We start from the raw sequence: 21301 nt of genomic DNA, 5'->3' as shown, positions 1-21301 counted from the left end.
GTGCCACCCAGCTCTGTGGCAGGAAGTGGGAACCTGTGCTCCACCACGGTGCTGCACACGGGCAGCCCGCCGCCCCCCTCTGGTCCAACATGGTTTGCGGGGCCCCTGCAAGTGGTGAAGCTGTCCTCCCATTTTGAGCCTGTTTTGGCGCCCAGGTGCAGGTGATGGCACGGTGAAGAGGCCTCTGATGCCCTCTGAAACATCTCTGCCTGACCGTTTCTTTCTGAGTGCGGTGGGTGGGATTTGGCAGGCGGTACTGTTTTCTGAAGAAGCTCCAGTCCCGGCCCTGTGTCCTCTGTAACACAAACAACAGAAACTGAATCAAAGAATATTCACATTCAGTACAACATACTTTGTAATTGAATCTCATTGATCAAATAGCCTATATGTGGACTGTACCTGGAACATGGATCACTTAACTATAATCTAAATTACCATTTATATTTTAGTCACTGAGATTCCCAGTCAATTACATTTGGAATACACGTGTATGTAAGCATTGAGCATTTAGGAATAATTACAGTGTCATTTTATCGGCCTGTCATATTGGCACACGTTAATTTTGAGACGATGCTGATATTGTATTTTAAAGCCTGTACCGGCCGACTCCGATGACATGCGGATATCATCATACATCACTGAAATATGGATATTTGGTGAGGTGTGAAGGTGAAAAAATGATTTTTTTTTTCTGTGGTTTTAATTTTCATTGATAGTTCGAGAACCAATCATATTCGTTGAATGAAGACATTACATTACAATAATTATACCATTATGCTAAACTACTTCTTGAAATGCCATGTTGTTTTCACATCAAACTACAGATTGGTGAGAGGATGTAAGATGTGTAACTAAAACATTTTGGCTGCCAGGGGAAAAAATTATCTTCATCAGAGGTCTGCATCGACACAAGTAAGTCACAAGTAAAAAATAGTGTGTTTCAGAACAATGACGTGAGCAAAGCTGCTGATGTGTTTTTTACATTCCTGGATGTTCTGCAGGAAGACGTGTGGACAGACAGTTTATTCAGTGAGGACAAAAGGATGCTATTGTCCAAGTAAATATTGGACAATAGATGCTTCCCCGTAGCCCCAAATTGGGTTAAGAGTGAATGTGAGCTACAGTCTAGAAGATTAAAATTATAGCCACAATCATATTGGCACATTTGCACAAAAGCTGTGATTTAGACCTTCATCAGCACAAAGGTGATTCAAAACAGTCACTGGAGGCTGGTCACATGTTTTAGACTCCGTTTTATTTAGCTGGTTTTACAAAGTAAATGTTCACAGATATCAGCAGCTTTCAGATATCGAGTTTATGGATTCAAAATTATTCTCTCTCTCTCTCTCTCTCTCTCTCTACGTGTTCGGTGTAGAAGAGTCAGTTTGGGTGTTTTCAATGGTGTGTGTAGACCCCAATTTGTCCTTCCTAACCAAACGGATGTGTGTTGACACCAGAATAGCTGGTAAGAGAGCAGGGCTGACCCATGGGACGCCTCAGAAGAAGAGAACAGAAACTGTGGAGTTTCTACTGTGATGAACGTTACACTTCATCACCCGCAACTCCATTTCCTCCACCCGACTCTCAGAGCCCTGCTCTGCTTTGAGTAAAACAAATGCTCCCCTTTGGGGGGTACATGTTGTCTAATTAAGTATGGCAGTTTATGAAGCTTTGAACTACGACATGGAGGATAATCTGGGGTTAAATAATACGTTATTTACAAGAAACATTATAGTTACTGTTTCAGCAGCTCCTTCTACCAGGAGAGAATTTCCTAGTCATTGAATTAGAGTTTAAACCGTTATACAACACTCAAAATGTCCACAAAGTAAAGACTAACAGAATAATGAAATACTTATGTAACTTTTCCAGCAGCTGATGATGCTGGGATATGTTGGTCTTTATGTAAATATTTAATTTATAAAAAATGAAATAGAAAAACGGAATAATATGAGCCATTAATGTCAGTTATTATTACCGGAGATGCTGCGAAGTCTGGTCTTTCGTTTGTATATGACAAACCAGAGAGCCAGAGCCAAGATGGAGCCCAGTGTGGCCACAACCACACAGATCCACAGCCTCAGCACCAGCTGCTGGTCCACAGAAGTCAGGGGAGCTTCTGAGGGAACTGTGAGATTAACAAAAAGTTTATAAAAACAGTTTCTGAATATCTATAAAACTGTATATATATATATTCCCTGTAAGAACTTATCGTGGATATGAGCACAAACTGGGCATTTATTACAAATGATGAGCTTCTGAAGGAAAACGGATACAGTCAAGACCAACCCTGTCAAATCTGATTTGGTCATTTAAGATCAACAGAAGTATTTAACATTTTTATTTGTCTTCAACAGAAAACTTAGTGCTGTTTTTGTGATGCATAAGTGTATAGATTTTAGATCATAACCATCTGAAAACAGGTGTATTCACTTTGCACTGAAGAGGAAAAAGTATCTACGGTTAGATCAGGCAGAAAACAACACATCTCTGGTGTTAATAAATGGTACGAATTCAAGTCAACATCTAAAAGTAGTCAAGAGATGTCAAGTAAAACCAGGTCCAAAACCAGGATATATCCAGAGGTTCTAAGACTAAAACCAGACCAGGGTTCAGTGAAACTCACCTGTCTCTAGTTTGGTTTCCATCTTGCTGGAGATACAGTTGCCCACGAGGGTGTCCCACATTTGGCCCTCCAGACAGACCTCTTTGGCCATGTCTGCAGTAGGGAGAGTGGTGAGATCTGCTGCAGTGGTAACCCTCCTCTCAACTTGTGTTTGTGACACAAACTAAAAAAAAAAAAAAAAAAAAAAAAAAAAACGAACAGTGAGAGAGAGAGAGGAGGGATGTGACAGGAGAATTTATGATATGAATGCAGAGGGCCTAACAGACATTTCAGTTCCTCTATTTGATAGGAAAGAGTGACTCATGACACGTGTCTCCGGGGGCAGAGCGTGTTTCTGTTTCAAAAACAAAGCTCCCCACCTTCGAGCTCCTTAGTTTGGATTAAATGGACCTTCTTTCATAACAGACATTTTGACATATCATAGCAGGAAATGTATTAAGGATGGCTGCATCCCACATTTTTCATTTACAGTTAATGTGCAGCCCAGAAGGATGAATCAATCTCTATCAGCCAGAAATGTTAAATTACAAAAGTCAATAGTCACAAACATTACAAATGACAACACACAACTATTAACATTAACAGAAGTCTTACCATTTTACTTAAAATGCCTTTAAACCGAGGGTGGGCAATTAATTTTCCCAAGGGGCCTCATGAGAAACTGGGACTGTTGTAGAGGGCTGGCCCAATAGGCTGAACTCCATTCTGCTCAATATTATTTATGTCTTTATAAAAAGCAGTAAATTGTATGTTTTTTTTTTATTAGCTGCTACTGGTAGTAGTAGATGTTACAATTAGGCTATTAAAATGTGGTGCAAGCATTTTAAAAATGCTTGATGTTGATCACAATTCAATCAACATTCACAAAAAAGATTTTGAAAATGAGCATATTTTTGCAGTATTTCAAAGAACAGCATTAAATTAACTTTATACAAAAATGTAGTAAGTGCTATTGATATTTTGTTTGAAGTGTAATTACCTCATTTGTGTTTTTCAGTTATTTGTTTTTGTTCAGTGAGAGAAGGGTTAGTAATAAGTATAAGTATAAGAGCAATGACACCTCCAGCCCACAAAGCACACAACCAATGAGTCAAGTCTTAAAAAGGGTTTATAATTACTGACTTACTGAATTAAAGACTGGTTTTTACTTTGCCATGTTCCTCAAGGTAAATTACTCACAAGTCTCTGACACAACTTAGTGAACAAGTTAACCTCAGGTAGCAACTTAATGGGGAAGAAACGCCCGACGGAGTTGGTCCCGGTGAGAACTTCTCCCTCCACAGCTCTGCTGCGGCTCAGCAGGTAAAACTGATAAATTCACTCGATATCTCTTGGGAATCTCAAAATGCCGCACTTTGCTCCAGATCTGCTTCCTGCACCTGTTTTAACTGCAGGGTCTCCGGTAGGTGAGTGGTGGTTCAGAGAGGAGGAAGCGTGGCTAAGGGCTCTGCTACGTGCAACAGCCAGGACGTTCAGACCACCAGCTCGCGTGGTGAGACGTTTAGGGAATGTCTGTAAATTAGGCTACTGAACTTTACCTGGATTACACATGCCTGATGTACACTTATTTACGTTTGATTCCTAATTTACCATTGAACTCACGCGGGCCAGTCAGGGACAGCCAAATGGCCGTATGTGGCCCGCGGGCCGTACAATGCCCAGGTCTGCTTTAAACTGTTAACTTCAGATATTGTGAAGTTGGTAGTTCTGCTGGAGGGAACTGGAACGACGCTCCTCCACAAGTGAGAAATAAAATGTTGGAATTCCCTCTCTAAAGCAAATGTCGTGCAACAGAGTCACTCTAAGCAAATTTATCTTATCCAATAATCAATTGGATAATAAATTATATTCTTTTCTCTATGAAAATTTAATATGGAAAAGCTTCAGATTTAAAAGTCCAGTCCAGAATATCCACACACACACACACACACACACACACACACACACACACACACACACACACACACACACACACACACACACACTGCTGATAAAAGAGTAGGGCTTTAATAAACATAATAAACATGGCACTATGTACAGTATTACAGAAAGACATGCAGGCTTATACAAAAATACAGACCTGAGAAATTTTCATTTTGGATAGTACAAGAAATATCATCACCAGAGAAGATCAACACCTGAGGATTGCATTGCACTGATTGTTTCATGTATTATTAAAATGATAATGTCTCCATAATTGAAGACATTCAAGAATTCAACAAAAGAAAATTAAACAGCAAAAACAAATATTTAAAGATGGATCCAGCGCTGATTTAGAGCATTGATTCAGCAGTTTATCAAATCATAAAGTTACTGTAGTGTTCAAGGCACAAACGGCTGCACACTCGTCCCACAGTATTGCCAAATAAAGCATCCACTACATCCTGAGTAAAACAAATTTAGTCTTAATTATGTGGAATTACTACAAAATGTAGAAATTTCAAAAGAAAGCACATGTTGGTGGACATAACTGTGAACATAAAACAAGAATTAAACCACAAAAAAAACCATTAAGATGTAACTGTGAATGAGGACAGTCATTACTGTGAAGCATCTGTGTCTGTCTCACTCTCACTCTCACTCTCATGGCTTGAAGAGAAGAGGCTGCATCTTGACAAATGTGAAGTTGTAGTACTGCGGCAGGCCCTGGTGGGCGATGCTGCTGAATTTATCCCAAATGAACGGCGGGAGTCCGCCCTGCGTCGTTGGCCCGTTCACCGCCTGCGCACGGAAGTCCCCAGCCATGAGGAAATCTGTCACCTGGACCGACAACAACACAGACGGGAGGAATTTTGAGCGCAGCTGAAAAGCATTTCATTTTACAAAAAACTACACATGTCCTCTGGTAATGCCAGATCATTGTGGTGATCGGCGTCTACCTTGGTGTCATAGCAGCCTCCTGGTGAAGGCTTCTCTGCTCTCAGGTCGTCACGGCAACAGATGGTCTTACAGGGGTCGCCCTTGGAGTACGGATCATTCTTGTAGTCTGAAAACAAGCAAAGACAAAAAAATGTCACAGTGAACATGAGGTTGCTCACGTTAACAGACGACTGGGCTAACAAGTAAATCTTTACAACACTATTTGACTATTATTTGAGATCTAATATGTGAAACGAAGATTCACAATCACATCACTTAGAGGGCGAGATCGGTGCTTCAATCATCATGTGCAGGGGTCAAACGGGCCTCCTGATACTCAAACTACACCCTGAAAGAGCTCAGCTGCGTCTCTTTCAGTATCAAAGCATTACAACTGACATTTCAACAGTTGAAATCTGCTTTCAGAAACAAACGCAGGATGTGGCCTTTCATTGTTTGACGTTTTTAAACATCTGTAATGTGACAAAAGCAGCAGAATCGATAGCGTCTCCACGCTGAGAGGGACAGGTGGCACAGCACAGGTAACATCATTATTTACAAAATCTGATGTGTCATTACGATCCTATGAGTCCAAACCAAATGCTGAGCTGCTGCACAGATTCAGTTTCTAGAGCAGCAAAAGTCCAAATTATGTTTCCTCTAGAGAATCCTGACTTTTTTTTTCTGGTGTATCAAGTTGATTATTTTAAGGACTTTTCAGTTTTGCTGTTTAAATACAGTAATATTTGCAGTAGTGACAATACAGCACCCGTGGAACTTATACATCACTGAAGTAGTCCGTAAAATAATACAAAAACAGTTCATTATCTTGAGCCTATATGTAACTGTAGATATTTTCACTGCTCAGTGCAATTATATCTATATTTTCATGAATGACAGGGATATCAGTGTTTATTAAGCCATGAGTTAAATGTAAATAATAATAATAATAATACAGATCTGTCACTGCAGTGCATATGAGAATAGGACTGTACAATATATTTGGAGTGTTGGTGTTCTTGTGACGCCACAGAGGAGAACTGAGGACATTCAGTGGAGTGAAAAAAGAAATGACATTTAGACAATTCACCTGCAGCATCTTGATCCAGAAACAATGTCTTTTGTTACTCTATAATCCACAGAACCCAGAGTGTACCGTGTTCACAGTAACTACTTTCTACTAAAGAAATAGTCCCCGTTTCTACTGTCTGAAATACGATCCGAGAACCCCAACCTCATTGGACAAGTGCTCCCCCTCCTCACAAATCCACAATGTATCCCCTGAACATGACTAAAAAAATCTCACATATGGTAACCAGCTGAATGAGAGTAATCTAAAGTAACGAAATGAGACGGAGCCACGCACCATTGAACCTTAAGATGTACTTCAAGGAGTCCAGGTCCTTGACGTTAGCCTGGTCCCGGCGGAAGATCTTGGCTCTGGGACAGAGGTCGTAGGAGAAGTCCTCTCCATACTCCCGCCACATTTCTCCGTAACCGCTCAGCATGTAGATCTTCCGGTGGAAAGGAATGTTGTAGGACGGCCAGTAGCCTGCGGTGCACGGATAAAGATTCAGATAAAGAGAGGTAAATCCTACAAATATCCGACAGACACAAAAACTGTAGAAAAGAGAAAAATAAGTGTAAGTTACCGCTGCGCAGAGCCTGTGTCTGGTCAGAGTACTCCACCAAGCCGGGGATCTGCTCCACCACAGTCAGAGCGCCGTCATCCACACTGTGGTTCAGCTTCACTTTGCTCCTGTCCAGCACCATGTACTGGTTGTTGTAGGTACCTGACAGTTGAAGGTGGGTGGTGGTCAATAAAAGAGGAGTGACGGAAAAGCACTGTAAGGCTTTTGGCTTCATTTGTTTTACCTTTGCTACTAATTCTGTCAGTTTTTAAGTTATTATTTGTACTTTAAAATTAACCATTTATGCAAAAGTTGCCAGATTTACGATTTCCTTTTCACAGGATTCATGAAGTTTAGCAAGACACAAGTAAATCTTAAAACCAGTTTGTGCTTTCAGCTGCAAGAAGATGCATATAACACATTATCAAATTTATACTAAAACAATGATACGCTGTAGTAATTTTATCTTTTTACTTACTGTTATCTTTAACTGAATTAGTCTTATAAAATAAATGAATTGTGTGCTGCGCTGCCATACATACACATAATCACTGTGCTTCTCTCACCAGAGTTGTGCATGGAGAAGGTTTTGGCCCATTCTTCTCCGGTATGTGCCAAACTGTGAGCCAGCCTGACTCTCTGCCACGCGAGCAGGCTCTGTGGGGTGACTCCCTCAAAAAGGGAGGAGTTGAAGACACTGTTGGTGGTCTGGGTCATCATCAGACCACTGCCCAAGATGTAGAAATCATCCAGAGACACCAGGAAACCTGAAGACACAAACAAGCCATGCTCCAAACATGATGAAGGTGGCAGGAGATTCAGAGACAAACGCAGCAGAACACAAACCTTTGGACAGAGGAGCAACAAATCCTGTGATTCTCAGCTACAACTGTTTATTCTTTCTGGACCTTATTGACTCATTATTGGCTATTCTGAAAACACTGATAGCGACAATTTCCCTGCTGCAGTTGTTCTCATTGAAGAATTGTTGCTATCATAGAAGGAGAATTCCTGGGACCTCCTGATCATACCAGGGTAGCTGCTGAAGGACAGTTTCCCGGTGGCCGTGTGGGGCTCAGTGATGTGAAAATCCCAGTGTTTGTAGATCCGCATCGTGGCCGCGTACGTGTACCAGCTGGAATGGGCAAACAGGAGGTTCTCAAAGCCAGGCAGCATCTGGGGGAGGACAGAGAACACTAGAGTGGATTTGAGGTTCAGGATTCAATATGGCAAATTTGGGACTCAGATTAGAAGATATTGGAAATATTTGACATTCAGTAGCACCTCTTAGAAAAATACTTCACTTAGTGATGCGGTTACGGGTCAGAGGTCAAGGGGATTTGCAATGTTTCCAAGGACGCACAAAATATGAGGCACAAATCAGTGATATGCGATTACAAATTGTTCCTCGATGTTATATTGCTTCTGTAACATCTGGGGAAAAGCCTGGTAGAGAATGTGACGATGCTCAACAAGGAAATAAATATGTCTTATGTGCTGTAGTTTTGTTTGTCTGCAACCACAGGTAGTGAAAATGATAAAACCAGCTTCTGTTAATGAGTTAATTAGTTCAGCTCCATAATTAATTCAAATTCAGGTAATGTTCATTTCACAAATGCTGCCACACACAGGCATGGCACAATCAGTGGGAAGAGTGGATGTTATATTTACACAAGAAAGATGTGATTTTAAGTAAAAGACAAATGATAACACTGCATCCCTCCCGGATCTAAAGCGCTGAGATCTTGTTTCCATATAAGGACACCGTATTTTTGCAGCTAATATTATGATGTCTCTTTCATGATGGATAAAAGAGAAGGATGTGCTAACTTTGCTTCTCTCACAGCAAGTGAGACTGCAAACTCTGCTGCAACTCTGGTAACACAAAACCGTGTAACATCACAGACAAGAAATATGCAGCTTCTTGAACACAATTCTCCTCGGTTGAATATGAAAGCTTTGAAATTAAATTGAAAGCTTTAAAATCTTTTAAATAAGTGAAGTAGTAAGGATAAATATGTTTTCATTCTGCAGAACATGAGATGACTTCCTTTCTTGGTAGCTGCTTGTTTTTCTCATTTCGCACATTTATGAAAATCTCACCGCAGCTCATGTTAGTGACGCATCACTGATTCACTGTGCAGGAGCTTTGAAGAACTTCCCCTATACAACTGTCTTTTGTGTTGCTGTGTGCATTTCTTATGGAGAGTATGCGACATTCCCTAATAGCCTGATCAGGACTGTCTTTTGACCTCTGACCTTGATGAGAGCTGAGCAGTGCCCCATCCCTGGAAGTTTGAAGCCTTTGATAGGAGGGTTGGAGCTGGGGACCAAGGCTGGGATCAGATCCAGGAGGTCTCCCACCGCGTTCAGGAACTGGATGGAAAACAGCGACAGCGGCTGTGGGAAGGACACCAGATAAACAGCTGGTCAGCAAATGAGAATCTATAATACTGTGACCTCTATAGACACACAGACAACGGTGAAACTTGAATTTGCAATTTAAGTCTGACTCATTTCATATATAAGACTCATATCATATATATATATATAGTGAAGACATTGAAGTAATTTTGGCAATAAAGACAATTCTGGCAGAGCACAAAGTTGTCGCCATGACAGCAGACAAAGCTTCAAACATGGTCGTTGCTGCAGAGAAGCTACAAGTTAAAAAAAAATATGGATGCTTCACACACATCTACAGCACAAAAGATCTAAACAAGTTTCAAGGTGGACACCCGAGATCAGTGTTACTAATTCAGTAGGTGGCCAAATCTTAATCATGGTGACAGTCTCTCCGACTGTCCCCGAGTTATGGTGTTGAAAAACGGTCAGAAAAGGAGTTTTGGCCACAAATGGTTTTTTTCGTGAGGTCACGGTGACCTTTGACCACCAAAATCTAATAAGTTCTTACTGTTGAATCCCGGTGAATTTTGAAGAGATTGCCCCCAGGCATTCCTAAGATTTGGTTTGGCACTTCTGTGTTTTGTCTTTATGATGTTTTGTGATCTGCACTTTGGCTGCTGTTGTTTTTTTTTGGTGGGATTAAAATGCTACCTTGTGGCTGTTTTACCTTCTTCCCTTGTTTCTTGGCCCAATCGGCCACTCCTGCCTGCAGCCCGTCCATCTGGGCCACGATGAAGCCTGCGTGTTTCCACAGAGGATCGGAGCTCTTGTTCAGTTTCACCTGCTCTCTGACCCACGAGTCCTGCTTCCTACAAAAGTACCAGAGGGACTCATTTAATCATAAAACCTCCTGAGACATGTAATCAAACCGATTAAACATGGACTTATATTGAGGAGGAACCATGCATGGAAAGAGGGCCACTAAGAAACAGTCAAACATTGCACCAATCAAACCTCTGCATCTGACTGGCCCTATGTTCTCTTATTCCTGCTGAGGTTCGCAGTATAATCAATGTCAGGAGGGAACTTTATTAAGCTGCGGTGTTGTCAGGAGTGTCTGAATGCCAGCGCAGAGAGAGCTGTGGCGTGGCAGGAGCTGAGAAGAGGATATGAAAGTGTGACTCGGATTGTGTACTTTACGTGACTGCGACGCCGCTGCGGTGGTTTTTGTTTTTAAAATGGAGAAGAGAACAGACTTACGCCATGAAACTCTGAATCGGCCCGAGGATCTTTGGGTTGTTGATCAGCTGCGGGTACATGTTGTTGTAGTGGTCCATCATCTGCCTCAGGAGGAAGAATGAGTTCAGAAAAATGAAAATACAGCAGTTATAATCTTAAAAACAAAGTTACACATCAGGTTTGGTGTCGTTTTGATCAGTCAGTTGTTTTCTGTTCGATCACACCTGATTTACGTCACTTATCTTCCTTTATTTATTACATCTTTGGTTTATTTTGAGGATCAGATGGTCGAACACCTTAATGACACTTACTGGGCAGTGAGGAAACCTTCGAGGTAGCCGGCCAGGAAGAAAGTGACTTCATCGGTTTCGGGGGTCTGTCCGTACCCGGCACGAATCTCTAGGACGCTCCAGCCTGTGCTGGACAGGGTGTCGTTCATGTACCCATAAGCATCCCCCTCAGTCTCCAGCACGCCCTCCTTCAGCAGGACTGTCTTGTGTTGGGGGTCCCAGTACACAGTGGCTACTGTCATCTCTGAGAAGGAATCAACATTGTGAAGACATAAACAAAAAGAAAGGGCGACACAAGAAGTGCTATAGACTACAACAGTCATGCAAACTGATGGCTGTAAAAGACATTGACATTGGCTTCGGGGGAAAAAAAAAAAAGAAGCTAAATGCATATTCAATATAAAAATTAACTAATGATAACGATTTTTCTGCATGATGCAACACTGGCACATTTTCAATTGTTTTATTTTCGATTTTTGTTTTGTTTTGTTGAGCTGAATAGATGACATCTACAGCAGGCGATATGAGGGTCATAAGGCAAGTAGAGGTATTACATTCACTGAAAATCAAACAACCCACTCCTGTATGTTTCTATTGCTTCTGTCTTTTACATATATTAACGTTTCTATATTACCAAATGTTAATGTGGATTTATTGACATAAACAAAAATTATAGTTAGAACAGACATTTCAATGAGAGGATCTCCTCGGTTTGGGGATTATCCTGCACAAATCATATTCCACTCAAGCACTCATTTCCAAAACACTTTAAATCACAGCAGCTGACAGGAAGTCGGTCGCAGTAAAAAAACAAAACAAAAAAAACACATACACAAAACAGCATGCCCGCTTAATGCCACCCACTAAGTTCAATCCTGCAAAGTAAAGCCATTAGATCCTTACACAACCACCTGAGACTTCACGTAAACTCGACCTACTTACTGTCAGGACAGGCGACGGTCGCAACCGCGCGGAATAAAAGAAGGACAAACAGCCTTCGTATTAAAAGCATGTCTGCGAGAGTGCAGTCAAATGTTAAAACTGGGGGCAGAATAAAGAAAACGGATGGACGAGCATTGGTTGTAGGCGAAGAGGAAACCAATTGTTAAGTGACGGACGGAAAGTCCAAGGAAGCCCGCGTGTCACGGGAGCGCAGCGTTTCCTGATTGGCGGCGGACGGAAGCAAAACGGAACAATAAATCGTACACGTGAAACACTTCGGTGGGAGCGTTAATACAACCAGCTCAGCTCGTAAATCTTAACGAGTCGTCCGTTTAAAATAAGGAAAAAGATCTCCACCCCAGATGGGACTCGAACCCACAATCCCTGGCTTAGGAGGCCAGTGCCTTATCCATTAGGCCACTGGGGCTCTGCGACTTTGCCAAGTGTTAGCGTGACAATTTATAGACCTGAGAACGGGAACTGATCTATTACTTCACATCGTCACAAGGATTGCATCAAAGCACCACTAAAGCAACACTGAAACTATCGGGTTGGGAGAAAGACAACATAAACTGCTAATAGAAGGTGACGTCAGTTTAAAAATAAAATAAAACAAACACAATTATCTTTCTAAAATAAGTCAAACACTTTAACTAGTTGTATGAATTTAATGTTTTTTATTTATGGTGCAAACCAACTGTTACTTAGGCCATTTTAAGGATACCATAGTCAGCTTCGGGCCAAATAAATCTGCGTGAACTGCAGGGAAATGTTGTTTTTTATGAACTAACCTGTGCAAAAGAAAAGAAAATCATACAGTAGGTCCCTTCAATTACGTTCCAGTTCTTCAGAAAAACTAAACAACACACAAACAAAGATATTTTAATTCAACACATGCACCCGTTCCTGCAGTGGGATCTGGAGAAACACTGCCCCCCAGTGGATGTTTATATTGGTTACCACAAGGCAATCATTAAATTCACCATCATTAAGAATAAATCTGGTCAATTAAACTCTTAAATATATTTTGACCAAAAGAATAAATACAGTAAAGTGAAAATGACATGAAAAATTACTTTCCTCCCCTTTTTCCAAACTTATTTACATGTAGTGTTCATAGCACGGTGAAGCCCTGCAAGGCTGTGTTGTTGACTTGAACCGCACAGCTGTAAGGACACAGCTGGAATGAAAAAAGCATTGTATTGATTGGGATATGAGTGAATATATATATATATATATATAAAAACAACTGAAAAATACTCTTGTTAAAGCTTTCTGCATCTGGATGCTGCTGTAAATGCGTGCCGTCACCTGTAAAGCAACTTAAAATAGGCAGAGGAGAAGAAAACACGCATGTGTGTAACAGCTGCATGTAACAACACTTCATGTAGGATCCATCTTCAACAACACCTTGACATTTTGTATAATTATCCTCCTGTTTCATTAGTGAGTTGTATGTTGCACTGAGAAATGGTCTGTGTTGTGACACTTAAATGTACCACGAGAAAACTTTTCAGGTAGCTAAATACAGTAAATCCCTCTCCGAAAGGAGCAGCAAAGTTTGTAAAAAAGAAAAAAAAAAGAAAGGAAAAATAAATATTAAGCAATAAGACTACATATTATGCACACTGACAAAACAGCCCAGACCCATTAGAGTTCATCATACAAAGAGCAAAGAAGGCACACCTCATACGCTTATAGATTCTACTCTGCAGCATTAAAAACAAAGTCCCCTTTTTCTCATTCAGGAATGACCGTATGTCACACGATGGTGACTTTAAAAAATAGAAAGTTGTTTTTAAAGAGACAGCTGAGTCAAAACTTGCAAAGGTAAATGATGTCGTAAAATAACCACAAAGCTGTTGATTTCAAGGAATCACCCAAAAAAAAAAAAAAAAAAATCACCAAACAAAATCAACATGCAGCTTCTATTGTAGCAGCTGTTTTAAGTCGTATTCACCTGTGACGACCGTGTTAACGTTTCAGCTGCTGCTGTATATTTCACTGCTGACATCATTGCTTGGTGGTTGCGTTCACATTAAATGCAAGTGATGTTACTACACTCTCTCTCTCATTCATCATCAACCAGTTTCTCTGCGCCGTTCTCTGCTTGTCTGCCGCTTCCTCCGTCCTCTCCGCCTCCTCCTCCCTCCTCCTCCTCCTCCTCCTCTTCGTCTTCTGTGTAGGAGAACGACTGGCTGCTGTAGTTGATCATGGTGCGGGAGAGGTCCACCTCGATGGGGAAGACATCCGCCTCCTTCAGGATGGCGTAGCACTCGTCATAGTAATGGGACATGCCGGAGACAAAGCGCTGCAGCTGGAACACAATGTCCTGAACTGTAGGTGAAGAACAGAGGAGGATACCGCTCAATGAAGGGTGAGGGTCACAGGTCACAGAGGCTGAACTGAGGGGCTGCAAGTGCATGAAAAATAATGATGTTTAAAACTATGAATCATTGCAGAGCTTCTCTACTTGGCTCCAAGAATAAAATAAAAATAAATAAAACTAACTGGAACTAAGCATAATAGGTCTTCTTTAAAATGTATATAGAAACATCAAAGACAACCTGATCTAGACCTGCAGCTTAATACATCCTGACATGGCTGGATGGTTGATTAAACAACACATGAAGTCACATTGTTCTGTTTTTGTGAATGGAGAGAAACTGATCAGATGCGGGTGTATAACCAGCGTCAGTTTCTGTGTGTTGGAGAAAACAACCAGAACAGACCATGTTTCTGATCCAGCAGCTCTATCTTCTCCAGAACGTCCTTCCTCATTTTGGCGAAGCGGGCGCGAGCCTCCTGCCGACACCGCAGCACCAAACGGTACTCGTAGTTCCCAGTGCTGACACGATACAGAGGCTCTCCCATTGCCTGTGGGAAGAAGCGCAGTGCTCACAGGTTCATGTGATGCGAGTGCAAAAAACCCCTCTTTTCTTCCTTTTTTTTTTTTACAGCTCTTAACAGTTTTGTAGTATTGGCTCCAAAATACATAAATCAAAGCCGTGATTAGTGACTGTCTGTCAATAACATCGAGGGTCTTCTCTTTTCTGCTCGAAATAATGTGGGCCACCACAGAGAGTGTACACATAGCATCAACTGGCATGAATGGATGAGCCAAGAGTCACAACTATTACTGTACAGCAGACCGAGCAGGCTAGATCCTTTATAAGAGGATTATGGACCAATCTGAACATGATTCAGTAGTTTTCAACAGGTTAAATATTATTAAAGGTTAAATTATCAAACAAAGTCAGTGGTTGCAAGCATGATGCCAAATGTTTTCCTTTCCGTTTGTGTTTTAGAAAGTTCAAAAAGCTCATCCCAGAAATCAAATGGCGACTCACAATACTGCTGTATTCTTCATCATCCATTTCCTTCACCTTCAGGCAGTACGACTAAAAGACAAAAATAATTCATGCTGTTATTCTGATGACTGACAGTCAACCTGCTGACGACATTATGTCGAGTCATTGAGCAAAGCAGAGGAACACACGGCTGTGGACTCACCAGATATTCAAACTTCACATCCAGGTACTTGCGGATGGTGAGCTTTGTGTCTGGTATGGCCTTGTGAAGGTACGTGTTCAGATCGTGGAGCATCTGCACAACAAGATATGATTGGTTAGTGACATCTTAACAAAAGAAATTGTGTTTTTTTTTCTATTCATGAGGTTTGATAAAACTGAATTGAACCAAAATGCTGCCTCATAAAAAGATGGTTGCACGTTAAAAGTCAAAAATCACTCTGGTAAAAAATATAAAGAGACTGAGAATACTGACCATTTTTTCCCCATCTTTTTTGAAATTGTCGGCATTGTTGACTTAAACATTAATAATTTCTTCTGTGAATGGAAACTTTTACCATGAAACTGACACCCTCCTTCACAAACGTCTTTTTCGGAGATGCAATTTTTTAGCTTCAAAGTGAATGCAGAAAACACAACAACTCAAAGTGATTTTACACTAACATGATAAAAAAACATGATTATGAATATTATATTGCATTTCTGCCAATAAATCCCCCTAAAACCTTTAAATTCATGTTTCCTCTCCGACTTTGAAATAAAAAAAAAAATAAAAAAAATGGTGTTTTCAGTGATTTCACGACGATTCAAAGTTAAATCTGTACTTACAGGCTTGATGGTCTTCAGAAGCTGAATACCGTATTTCTCAATGTTGCGGTGAGCATCAGCAAACTTCACAAACGCCTCGCTGGCTGCAGCCTGAGGCTCTCGCACGCCAATGACGGAGAAAACATCGCCGAACGCTGAAAAGGCACATCATCGGATACCCGTCAGATACAGTTGGACGCAAAGGCTTTCCAACCTCTGAGACAACTGGAGGGATGTCGTCTTTGTTTGATCACGCACAGCCAATTTTTTGGAGAACATAAAAAATGAAAAATAAATTGTCTTCTCTTAACAAATGACCGAGGGTCTGATGATGAGGTAACCGATGCCTCGAAAGCAAGAGAAGGTTATAAAAGGATGTCAAAGAGATTCCAGCTTATGCAGTGAATATGTCAGCGGCCAAACTTTCCATAAAACTATATTCGACACTGAAGCTGAGATCTACTCAGTTGATCTGTTTTGTGTTTTTGTCTTTAGCTATTCAAAGTCTGAGGTGTATCATGTCTGACCTCTGTAGGTTTACAGCAACTGACCTCTGTGAGTTTGAGAAAGCTCAAAGAAAGCTCGGAGCAGCCTCTTCGTGTGCTCCATCAGCCCTGCAAGCAAACAGAGGAGTGATGAGGAGTTGTTTTGACCAAACAGGAAGTCACCTGAACACAGCGTATCTGATCAGAACAACAGATTAACAATGTAAATTCTGAATTATCACACTAAACTACAACAGTTTAGTTTAACCACGACCTTTTTTTTTAGACTTTAGTCATTCTTCACCTTTGTAGAGCTCTGCTGTTTTCTCCAGCTCCTCCAGTCTTTTGACCAGTCCATCTGTGAAGGTAAACCAGGTTACACACATAGAGCTTTAAAATCCATCTATACCAATAAACCTGCAATGATCATAATAATAATAATAATCTTACCGTTGCATAGAATAGCTCTACTGAGTCCCAGAGCGTCTGCTGTGCCTGAACTCATATTCTCCACGAGGCGATGTTTGACTTTTTTCAGCACTGAAACACACAAAATAACACTGAATAAGAGTTGTGATCATGTAAGAATGCAATAACGTTACAATACATAATTCACAGAAAGTGATTGAAAACAATAGACCGGTACTAAAAGTGAGCACGTGGATGTGAATAGTGGAAGAGATACCTATATCCAGAGACTTTCCCTGTTTTGGGTCAGCCTGCAGTTTGTTGTAGTGGATTACTGCTTCTCCCTGTCAAAAGATAACCAAGAGATACACAGTTAAACTAACAAACTGTAATATAATGATAAACTAAAAAGAAGACAACCTCAAGAATAAAACTCTTTCTGAGTCAACTGAATTTCACAGAAGTTAAAATGTATGATTAAAAACACCATTTCTGAGACATGTGGTAAAATGAATAATGTGAAAACTTCATGGTGCCGAGGGTGAAAATCACATGAGGTGTTTGCAGTGAAAGGAGAACGGCAACACAATATAATCCTTTAATTCCCACACCGAGCCCCGTCTTTATTCGGCCATGCCGGAAGTCATGGAATTTTTCTGGGCGTGAACAAAAGATGCCAAAAACAACACAGCCAGTCTGCATTGGTGACGTTACGCCGAACGCTGTGGGCTTTTGTCCGGACCTCTTTAGTGCCACTTGACAGGCCGGTAACGTCCCTCTTCTCCACAGTCCGACGGTGGGTCTGCAGCCACAACCCGTTAACTGTTGCACTATTGACTGATAACACGGCAGCCACAGCCAGGCATAAAAAAAGTGAGTTATCTTTTACTCCTTACAACTATTTCTCATTTAAGTTCTTAGGTTCTTGATTTAGTTCAGCAAAAGTGAAGTTTATTGAGTTGAATTGTTCTTACTTCCAGTTGTCAGACCAAAAGTAGATTTACACACAATGTGATGGTGTGAAAATGATTCGAACAAATTGTGTTTTCCTGCGACGAAGCAGAGTTGCATTTGACAAGCAGCTGGAGTTTAACTGATTTGATCACTAATCGAGAAGACTGCATGAAACCGGTCTGTGTGTCTACAGGACTGCAGGAGGAGTGAATGGAAAGCCGTCCGATCATAATCTCATATTGTTCAGAGCCATTAATAACAGTGGAGTGTGATATCTCTCTCACAGCCTGTGTGTACCTGGACTGCTTGAATCATCTTGGCCACCTCCACCTTAGTTTTTCCCTTCACTGGTTTCCCGTTCACTCCTGTGATCTCATCGCCTGCCGCCAGCGTCCCATCCAGAGCTGCTGACGTGTTATCAAAAACCTGCGAGGGAACAGCAGCCTCAATTAAAAAGGTACACATGACAAAAGGGGAAAAAGATTTCTTCTTCTGACTTCACCAAGTGGAGTTTTATCGGTTCAGTTTCACTCTTAACAACGGCACAAACTGAGACATGATGTATGTTCATATCAGTGGTGGAAGAAGTATTCAGGTACTTCACTTCAGTAAAAGCACAAATACAACACTGTGAAAATACTCTACTACAAGTTAAAAACATTACTTATTCAAAGTATGTAAGTAATATCAGCAAAATGTACTTGAAAGTATTAAAAGTAAAAGTACTCATTGTGCAGTAAATGCTTCTTATCAGTTAACATATTTCATATAATATTTTTATATTACCGCTGCTTTAATTTGCCTTTTCCTGCTGTAGTTATTTAAGGTTGTGCTGATTTTCACTACTTTATGTTGGTTAGTTTAATCTACAGTAATGCATCATATTCTATAAGATCATCATGTGTGTCGTTTCTGTTCTGAGAACAATGAATCTCAACAAGGTCAGAAAAAACACTTCTGTTTTCAGCTTTGTGATGTATTTTTCTATAAATGACGTAGCGTAAAACAAAACGAACCCACAAAGGAACATTTCATCTCTCAGTTTACCATAAAAATTCAAATCAAAATCACAACATTTGAGGTACTTGTTTTTCACTGGACAGAGAGCGTATGAAAAATGGTAATCTTGAAAGTAACTAGTATGTACAGTCGTGATGAAAAATGTAGTGGCCTAAAAAAGTACCAGATTTAAGGGAGCGGAAGTATAAAGTTGCATAAAATGGAAAAACTCAAGTAAAGCACATTGACTTAATACTCAAGTAAATGTACTTAGTTACATTTCACCTCTGGTTCTCATCATAAAACGTGAAAACCGACGGAAACATCTGCTCCCGGATGACAAGATTGTTAAACAAACAAAAATATAAACTAAATACGGTGTGCCTACCTGGACGATGTAGAGGCACGGGCAGTACTGTGCTCCACCACCAATGCTGATGCCGATGAGATTGTTTGCATCTTTCTTCAGACTCACAGTGCCAGGTACTGTCGGGATCCCCCTGTACATATATACACGACATAATGTGACACACCGAGCCGTGCAGCATCGAGCTCACCTGGGACTGAGAGCGAAATTCAAATCAGGAAATACACTCTATTAGCGACTGTTTAAAGGACTTGTGATCTAATTTTTTTTTTTTTTAACCATAATATCAAATAAAACATGAATAGTAACTCACAGCTTGTCCTCCTCCAATTCATAGTCCATGTCTGTGAACATCGCAGGACCGACTCACTCCTGTGATTGAAGCACACGACGTGAAATTATGTTTGACTGCATCTTTAGGGAAGACACGCACACACAAAAAAACAAAAACATCCAACCTGACAGCTTTCTCTCAATAAACTACCGATGACGTAAGAAGTGTGCTTCTTCTTAGCTGCTAGCTGCTGGCGGGTGCTTTAGCAAATGTCGTCCGTTCAGAAACGTCAACGGGCCGGAAACAATTTACCTTTTATTAGACGTCGCACGAGGTCGTCACACAGGCGTCACTAAGTATGTGCATAAAAGTCCAAATATCTTTTAAAAAAAAAATATATATATAAATCAATAAATCGCCCCCTTTATTTGCAATTATGTCAACTTCAGGAACTAATGAAAGGGCTTGTTTACTTTGTGTCGTCACTTCCGACAACAAGACGGAAGTTGTGGTGGCCACAATTCAGAAATCTCAACTCCATAGTCTATAAATAAAATGTATACAGACTGCAGTCATACAGTCTTTGCTATCAGCCAATAAACAGTCAATGCAATACTTTGGAGAAAAAGCTTTTAACAAGATGCTTTTTAATCATGCGGTTTACTGCCCCCCCGTGGTCACAGTGAGAACCTGCAGTGTATTGAGCTTTTCAAACTACCACAATATTAATCATCAAAGCGTCCAAAATGATTGTGACCAAAAACGGTGGCCTACATTTGAATATTAATCGTGTTTTTATTTCATTTTAAATGATGAAGCATACAAATCAAACATAAAAATGTTCTCGAACAACAGGATTTGCTGTAAGAGACTGGTTGACTATGAGTGCAGTAGTTCACTCCAGTGTAGTGACTAAAGTCTTGAAGACCCCTCTTAACTTACAAAATGTCGCCTGCTCTAACAATAGGGTGAGTTCAGACAAATAAGGTTGGAGCCTCATAGAGCATTAAAATGTTTCAGCCAATCACAATAATTGATCTTGTACTGTTGCCACAACAGTGGGTTAGGTTAGGTTAGGTTAGGTAGTTACTTTATTAATCCCCAAGGGGAAAATTTTTCACTACAGCAGCATACAGGAAGCAATAAGATAATAATATAATAATAAAAAGCAATAAAATAGCAATAAAAAAAATATAAAATATAAAATGCACAGTATATACAGTACAGTATATATCTATATATATTATATACAAACAACCAAGAAACACAGACAACAGTGCTATTGTTGTGTGATGGATTTTGCCAGAGGTGAGTTATTGTATATATATATATATATATATATTTAAATGAAGTATGTCAACAAAATCATTTGGTCAGAGACTCCAACAGGAAATTTCACTCATCACTAATAAGGATGATACAGGAATTATTGTGATTAAGGTTTCCAATAATACAAAATATGTTTTAACAATATTTTTACACACCCTTTCAAACAAAAAAGACAAAATTTTAATACAGACATTGATATCTGTGAAAAAAGTCCATTTTAGATACTGGCCCATTATAGTCAGCTAAAATGGGCCACACCCATTTGTGTAGAATTTACACAGAAACTGAAGGTACAAACCAGGTTCATAGTTTAGATGTGTATCCATCCATCCAATCTTGGCAATCTTTTTTTTGTAATCAGGCGTTGCAGATAGTGCAGTGAAGGGAAATGAAGGAAGATGTCGGTGCAATCAGTGGAGGGAGGACAAAGTACT

General features: G+C 40.4%; 2 protein-coding genes and 1 non-coding gene across 5 annotated transcripts; all 3 read right to left on the bottom strand.

Moving 5' to 3' along the window:
• Positions 1 to 4470: 4470 nt before the first annotated feature.
• On the bottom strand, positions 4471 to 12269 carry plbd1a (phospholipase B domain containing 1a). Its single transcript, XM_069701303.1, has 11 exons — positions 11934 to 12269; positions 11013 to 11235; positions 10723 to 10806; positions 10190 to 10331; positions 9376 to 9516; positions 8148 to 8292; positions 7683 to 7883; positions 7138 to 7278; positions 6852 to 7037; positions 5506 to 5612; positions 4471 to 5386 (listed from the first exon to the last, which is right to left on the bottom strand). The coding sequence occupies exons 1-11, from the start codon at positions 12001 to 12003 to the stop codon at positions 5210 to 5212; spliced, it is 1617 nt and encodes a 538-aa protein (XP_069557404.1). The 5' UTR covers positions 12004 to 12269; the 3' UTR covers positions 4471 to 5209.
• An 18-nt stretch (positions 12270 to 12287) lies between these two features.
• trnar-ccu (transfer RNA arginine (anticodon CCU)) lies at positions 12288 to 12360 on the bottom strand. Its single transcript has one exon. It is a non-coding gene; the product is annotated as a tRNA-Arg (tRNA).
• A 227-nt stretch (positions 12361 to 12587) lies between these two features.
• On the bottom strand, positions 12588 to 19969 carry pick1 (protein interacting with prkca 1). Of its 3 annotated transcripts, none has more exons than XM_069701301.1 (13): positions 19851 to 19969; positions 19578 to 19636; positions 19286 to 19397; positions 18196 to 18324; positions 17222 to 17288; positions 16987 to 17076; positions 16841 to 16894; positions 16603 to 16665; positions 16073 to 16206; positions 15447 to 15539; positions 15284 to 15334; positions 14666 to 14810; positions 12588 to 14270 (listed from the first exon to the last, which is right to left on the bottom strand). In XM_069701301.1, the coding sequence occupies exons 2-13, from the start codon at positions 19616 to 19618 to the stop codon at positions 14005 to 14007; spliced, it is 1245 nt and encodes a 414-aa protein (XP_069557402.1). In that variant the 5' UTR covers positions 19619 to 19636; positions 19851 to 19969; the 3' UTR covers positions 12588 to 14004. The 3 variants fall into 3 exon arrangements, with proteins under 3 accessions (XP_069557402.1, XP_069557403.1, XP_069557401.1); XM_069701302.1 differs by lacking the exon at positions 19851 to 19969 and adding an exon at positions 19723 to 19796; XM_069701300.1 differs by lacking the exon at positions 19851 to 19969 and having other exon boundaries at positions 19578 to 19810.
• Between the last annotated feature and the right edge of the window lie 1332 nt (positions 19970 to 21301).

Source organism: Brachyistius frenatus, unplaced genomic scaffold, assembly GCF_029030835.1.
Source record: "Brachyistius frenatus isolate BFR_SWC_R1_liver_20210118 unplaced genomic scaffold, ASM2903083v1 Contig_36, whole genome shotgun sequence".
Lineage (NCBI taxonomy): Eukaryota > Metazoa > Chordata > Actinopteri > Embiotocidae > Brachyistius > Brachyistius frenatus.
This window is presented reverse-complemented; position numbering and strand designations above follow the sequence as displayed.

What these genes read in the sequence shown, in the direction of transcription:
- plbd1a (XM_069701303.1), bottom strand. Translation starts at nt 12,003, where the DNA reads ATGCTTTTAATACGAAGGCTGTTTGTCCTTCTTTTATTCCGCGCGGTT. An exon ending in CCGATTCAGAGTTTCATGGC is followed by an intron (nt 10,332 to 10,722) that starts GTAAGTCTGTTC and finishes GTACTTTTGTAG; the next exon opens with GAAGCAGGACTCGTGGGTCA. An exon ending in GAGGCTGCTATGACACCAAG is followed by an intron (nt 5,387 to 5,505) that starts GTAGACGCCGAT and finishes TTGTCGGTCCAG; the next exon opens with GTGACAGATTTCCTCATGGC.
- pick1 (XM_069701301.1), bottom strand. Translation starts at nt 19,618, where the DNA reads ATGTTCACAGACATGGACTATGAATTGGAGGAGGACAAGCT. An exon ending in CGTGCCTCTACATCGTCCAG is followed by an intron (nt 18,325 to 19,285) that starts GTAGGCACACCG and finishes GTTCCCTCGCAG; the next exon opens with GTTTTTGATAACACGTCAGC. An exon ending in ATGAAGAATACAGCAGTATT is followed by an intron (nt 14,811 to 15,283) that starts GTGAGTCGCCAT and finishes TTCTTCCCACAG; the next exon opens with GCAATGGGAGAGCCTCTGTA.